Source organism: Saccopteryx leptura, chromosome 12 (assembly GCF_036850995.1).
Source record: "Saccopteryx leptura isolate mSacLep1 chromosome 12, mSacLep1_pri_phased_curated, whole genome shotgun sequence".
In the NCBI taxonomy this organism is placed as follows: Eukaryota; Metazoa; Chordata; class Mammalia; order Chiroptera; family Emballonuridae; genus Saccopteryx; species Saccopteryx leptura.
This window is the reverse complement of record NC_089514.1, coordinates 31,542,973-31,548,972: the sequence shown is the minus strand read 5'-3', so window position 1 is coordinate 31,548,972 and position 6,000 is coordinate 31,542,973. Positions and strand designations below refer to the sequence as shown.

General features: G+C 43.9%; 1 protein-coding gene across 1 annotated transcript in view; it reads right to left on the bottom strand.

Annotated features, from left to right (window-relative positions):
* Positions 1 to 267: 267 nt before the first annotated feature.
* The window catches only part of SLC25A13 (solute carrier family 25 member 13), a 188,539-nt gene continuing 182,806 nt past the window's right edge, over positions 268 to 6,000 (bottom strand). Inside the window, exons 16-18 of the mRNA XM_066354073.1 lie at positions 1,775 to 1,933; positions 1,586 to 1,676; positions 268 to 1,303 (exon numbers count right to left, since the gene is read on the bottom strand). Of these exons, the coding sequence (XP_066210170.1) occupies positions 1,117 to 1,303; positions 1,586 to 1,676; positions 1,775 to 1,933 (437 nt within the window). The 3' untranslated portion in view covers positions 268 to 1,116. The remainder of the gene's footprint in view (positions 1,304 to 1,585; positions 1,677 to 1,774; positions 1,934 to 6,000) is intronic.

The window sequence follows — 6,000 nt, the reverse complement described above, 5'->3', positions numbered from 1 at the left end:
GTTTAGAAACTTCCTTTAAAAAAAATTAAAAAAACAAAACATATAGAGTCCAGTAATGGTCATGATTCCCTATGTGACACACAAATAAGAATTCAATAGCTTTAAAAATAGTTTATTTCCACCTTCACAAACACACAGCCTTCTGACCATTAAGCAAGGCACCCCAAATTAAATAAAAACTCAGAGTACATTTGTTCTACATGATTTAAGATAAAGTGGATTTTAAAGCAAATGGGTGCCCATTGTGGGGGGTGGGGAGGGGTCTGGGGCAGGTACCGGGAGCGAGGGGTGGGGAGGGGCGTGGGGCAGGTGCCAGGAGCGAGGGCATGCATTTTTCTAGCGTTTATTGCAAGAGACAGTCACCAGCACGTGTGCACCCTACGAGCAGTCATCCAAGATTAGCACACTCAGAAGAGGTGCTGCGTCTCACGGTTTCTCTGTCTACATCACAGAGTGCCGAGAGGACTTCCCTAAAGCACAAAGCCTTCTCACTAGTAGGCTTGGTACCAGTAACAGAGTATGATTATGAAATACCTTCAATGTGGTTTTCATTACAAAAACAAAAAACATGTTTCACATAAAAGCTTCATAATCTAATCCAGAGGCAGAATTACTGCACATTGAAAATGGAAGCCAGGCTAGGCTGGCTACTTCTGATCCTGTTTTCTCAGCTCCCAGTGCTCTGTCCTTTTTCTAAAGACACACCCAGTTTCTCACCAGTTTCAATGCGCATGAGACACTTTGCTTTGAACACGTGACAGCCTTGCAGCAGCCTCTCTGGGATTATAATCCTAACCCAAGGAGAACAGCTCTAATTTCTATTCCCATTTGCTCTTTCTCCCAAATCATGTGAGTGTGGTTCAACTCCCCGCAAATGTCAGGTATAACCAAAAGGCCTGTGAGCAGAGGCTCAGAGAGTAAGTATGAATGATTTTACAATGATCTGGTTAAGAAAACACAAAGAGAATGAATGATTTCACCCTTATAAAAAAAGCCTGGCCTTGAATTTAAACAGGAGATGGGTATGAAAGGAATGCAATATTGCTTGAGTCCAAGACGGGGCATTCTTTGCCCGGGTAACAATAGAGCTAGCGCAACATTCCGCAGTCGGGCCTCCTAGGGGCCTCCACTGGGAACTTTTGAGGTAGATGCTGATGGCTTGAAGAGAGGTAGGTATAGTCCAAATTTGTTTTCAATCCCTGCGAACGTTGCAACTGCCAGTTTGTAGCCCCCAACGTGATCAGGATTGGGAGCTGGCAGCGTGATCCGGGATTTAGGAACTGGCTCTGATCCCACGGGTTTACTAAAAAAGAAAACAGAGTGAGAACCAGAGTTTTACTATTATTATTTTTTAACTTGGTAAAAAAACAACATTTAAAAACTGAGAGTCGGCACCATAAAGGAGTTGTGGAACTCAAGTCAGCTGTGTGCTCCCCTTGGAAATTGGTCTGAAGACGTGATTTCACTATTTTCCTACATCTTCTCAATTTCCTCATAGGGCACAAGCTTGCATCCCTTTCTCCACGGTGACTGGGTATTAGAAGCAGCTGAAATTTAGCTGCAGCCCTAGCCTGAGGATACTTACACTCCTCCAAAATCAACGTAGAACCATCGCTGTAGCAATTCATACGTCAGCAAAGTTACACCGAACTGGGGTGAGGATCGAAACACACGAGCTTTAAAAAAATAAAAGTGGGAAAATATCAGATATAATTCGATTTAAAAAACTTTCCCTGATAGCAAAGGGTGAGTTAAGGACAGATTATTTCCATACCGCCGGCTCCTTTCCACAGAGCTTTTGGGCCTTCCTCCCGCAGGATCTTCCGAAAGCAGTCCATCACTCCGCTGTAAGTGGTCTGGCCGGCCCTGGCGGCCACCTGCAATCGAGTCTTGATAACATCAGCAGGGGTCACTAAAGATGCTGCCGGCATACCTGCAGGAAAGACAACACCATGGCAGTCTGCTCACATTCTCACTATATAAAAATAACTGTGCTTTGAACTGCTGGCCCCTGGAAAGAAAGTTAAGAATCCAATGAAATCAAAAGCCGATGTCACTGTCCCCTCTGGGGAGGACAGCCCCGGCAGTCCTGTCTGCAGTCACGGAGCCTCCCACACACCTCCTGACACCCTCCCCTTCCCCCAAATCACCGCCACTTGTTATGCTTCTATTCTTAAAGCGTTGTAAGAAATTATTTATCGGTAACACTATTTCAAGTGGTAGAGAAGGAACAGAGAAAGTCTTTGGTTGCTGGGTTTTTTCCCCTACTTTCTTTTTGAAATCAGAAACCTGCCGACTCATTAGGTCGGATTTTTCAGAGGTGAAGTTTGTCCTGCGTTTCCTCTGCATGCTTTTCCGCGGCTGGTGCCGTCACGGGAGCTGCCTTCTCGCATACATCCAAGCAGCCCGACCCTCCAAACCCTCACCTCTCCAGTTACACCAGAAAAAGACTTTACTGATCGCTAAACAAACAGTGTGCGTGCGCACGTCTGTGTGTGTGTGTGTGTGGGTGTGTATGTTGGGGGAAGGGTGACCAGAGGAGGAAACTCACACAGATAACACTTCAAGATTCCTTTTTCATAGACTGACATCTCTCCCAAAAAATACTTGACAGAAAGTTTAAGATTTATACTGGCTGGTCATCAATGAAAAGAGGAACAACAACAACAAAACCCTCCCACAATTACCAATGGGAAATTTTTCTACAGTGATTTTATCCAAAATGGGGCAGCCCATGTTTGGATTTTGTAAAAGCGAGACTGTACTCAGAAGACACTGTCTCTTCTGGTTTTATTACTTTTCCATTATGAACCCCTTCCAAACCAAATTGGTCAAATGCAGATGCATAAATCTCCTTTGCTTTTTTTAAGGCTTAATAATTCTGTAAGAATTTCTGTCCAAACCAACGTGGTCTGGCTCACGGCGGCATCTCATCCTTCTAACAGACAGCTTAAAGTTACAGTGTGCGCATGTGTGTCTGGGGAAACGCGCACAGTACACGTTTGCATTTTCTTACTAACCTGAACCTTAGCCGCTTCCACCCTGACTGAGCTCCTCGAACCTTCATCCTAAGGAACCAGTTTTATAAAAAAACAACAACAAAAAAACGCATCGCATTTTTGCATGTGAAAAAGCTCCCTTTCTAGCCAGTGCTTCCCTGGATAAGTCACCCTGGATTTCCTATTAGCTTGGAGGAATTATTTTCACTCAGAGCCTGAACTTTATCCTCCAGCATCATGGAAGGAAACATGAAAAATGCTTAGAAACCCGCTGTGTTCACACCACCGACTTTGCTTCACTTCCTAGTTGAGAGAGAGGTTAGCAAGGCCATTTGCTTGAGACACCCAGTAAAATCCTCCCTACATTGGTGGGTAGACATGTCAGAGGGTGACTGTGAAAGACACACAACCAATAAAATGTGTAAAAAGTATCCTTCGGTTAAGATAGCTTTCATAAATAGTTCCTTGTTATGAAAAAAAAAAAGAGAGAGAGAGAGAGAGATGTATGGGGCTCGGGGGAGCAGAAGAAAGATACTGATTAGTGGAATAAAAATGTGAAAAGAAATGTAAGACATTTAGTAAGCTGCCTGGCAAAACTGATGTTTTGTGTGTGTTGGGGGCACGCTGCAAGCATGCAGCCGGCACACGCCTCTCGTCCTCTCCACCCCAGCTCCTGTCTCTCAGCCTGGCGGACAGCTGCGGGCCGCAGACGGATGGGTCTCTGCAGACGGGACTTCCGGTGGACCTGCAGGACAGCGACAGGCTGCCCCAAAGCAAGGCTGCCGCAGGCTCCCAGCGAACTGGCGGCGCCCCGCCTGGCTTCTCAAAGGCTAGACGGACTGATTACGAGGTCAGGTTTTCTCGACTTCTACCGATGGCGGTGGGCAAGAGGACTGGACACCGGGGCTGCTTCTAGGTTCATCACCAGGGAGGGAACTGGATGCATCCCTGATGCTTCTGTGATAAACGAATTCTGAGACCTCGGGACCACCCATTACCTGTGTGACAGGAACAATGTGGGGCGCTCTCTGGTTGATAAAAATTCTCTTTAAGGGAGCCCAGCAACTAGAGAGTGGAAGTTCATTTAGAACAAAAAGGAAGCATGATCAGCAAAAGACAACTTTGGGGTGAGGATGCTTAATTTTAATAATACTCCATTAATATTTATAAAGGATGTACTTATACTCTGTGGTATACAGAGTTAATATCAATTTATTTTGGATCAAGGGTAAGAATTAAAAAAAATTCTCTTTGCATCCTTATCTAAATTATCTACTTGCACCAGCTTGTAAGAAAAGTGTAGATTCTCATTTGGAATGAGAAAATACCATGTTCTTGTCATTCTTTTAAGTTGAGGTTTTACAAGACACCATTATGTTGATAATACATAGAAGTTGATGTCAGTGAATTTTATCTGTTCTAAGTGTAAAAATATGACTCTGTACTTCTGAATGCTATTTGAAAAACCTGAATTCCATTCAGTCTGATACTGATATTGCTAAACGTGCTTATTGTTGGTATTTGCCTGGTGCAGCTTTCAATCTACTCTTTTTCAATTTTTCCATATCACTGTTTTCTCAAACTTCAGATGACCAGATTTCCTCTCACAACTCATCTAAAAGTGCTTGTTTTTACTACGGGCTTTGAGTCCACTCAGCTGGGGCTATTATTGTGGTTAACGGACTTATTTCTGCCATCCTATATTACGGTTTTTATTTTCTCTGCTTTTAATTGTTTCCCTTTTGATCTCTACCCTTTCCTGATGAATATATTCTAATGTCGTGTGTGTTTATTACACAGGTGTAACACTTACAATGTGTACAGGTAGCATTTACCCCTCTCACCAGTGAGGTGAGGGCTTCAGCACACTTCCGTGTTGTTCTTCCTTTCCTTTATCTGCCTCCCCATGACCCTTCCTGTACAAAAACCTATGTTCCCAAGTTAGCAGTTACTCAGACCAACTCTCAAGTTTCAGTTTATTTGCTCTGTTTTATATATCCCACATTTTCTTCTTCCTTAAATTCACTTTTCATTTTGACTCGGAGGGTCTGGAATGGATAAACTTTGTGTCCTGGCAAGGGGAAACGACCCTGAGTTTGGCCCTCCTCCTGAATGCAAGTGCTGGGACGTGACTGAGGCGCAGGACACGCTCCCCTGGCACTCTGCAAGTATCTGGTACTGAAAGGGAGAAGTCGATCCTCCACAATGGTTCCCATGCTGTGCTCTCTCCCTCAGTACTTCTCCCTAGGGGACGTCTATGAAACGAATGCTGGACCTCCTGGGTTAATCTTACATGTTTCTTAAACTTTCTCATATTTCTCATTTCTGGATTTTTGCTCCACATTATAGAAAGGTTCTTCTCCCCCCAAGAGTTGATTTTCCAGATGCCTAATTTGGTCTTTGATCATATCCATTCTATCATTCAGACCATCTACGGATTTTTAATTTTGGCAATCCTGTTATTAGTTTTTAAGAAAGCTTCTTTACTGATCAGATCATTCCTTTAAAATCTCTCTGAGGATCTTAATTATAGTTCTTAAAAGTTCTCCTCTGTTCCCGGAATTGCCTGTTTTCTCTGTAATTCTGTTTATTTGCCTTACTGCTCAGTCTTGTCTAAGGACCTTTGTCTGTCTATTGATATTCAAGTTCAAAGGACAGGCTGATTGGTACTGTGGATGGCTTTGACACCCACAGGCCTCTCTCCTGTGTGGGAGGACCGTCTATGGGCTTTGTGACATGGGTGAGGTCTGTTAACTGGATGGAAGGGGCTAAGTTAGCTGGCAGAGTGGGGACTCTTCCAAATCAGCTGTAATACGGTGTGCTTCACTCTGGAAGCAGAAGGAATTATTTTATACCTCTCTTGGGAAGAGTGGCCATTCATTTTTTTCCTTTTTTCCCCCTGCATCTGTGGTAAACATCTGGAATTATCTTAAGCACTGCCTGCCCTGCTCCCTTTCAGTCCCTTATAATTGCCCCCTTCTAGCAAGTGATCCTTTTCTCG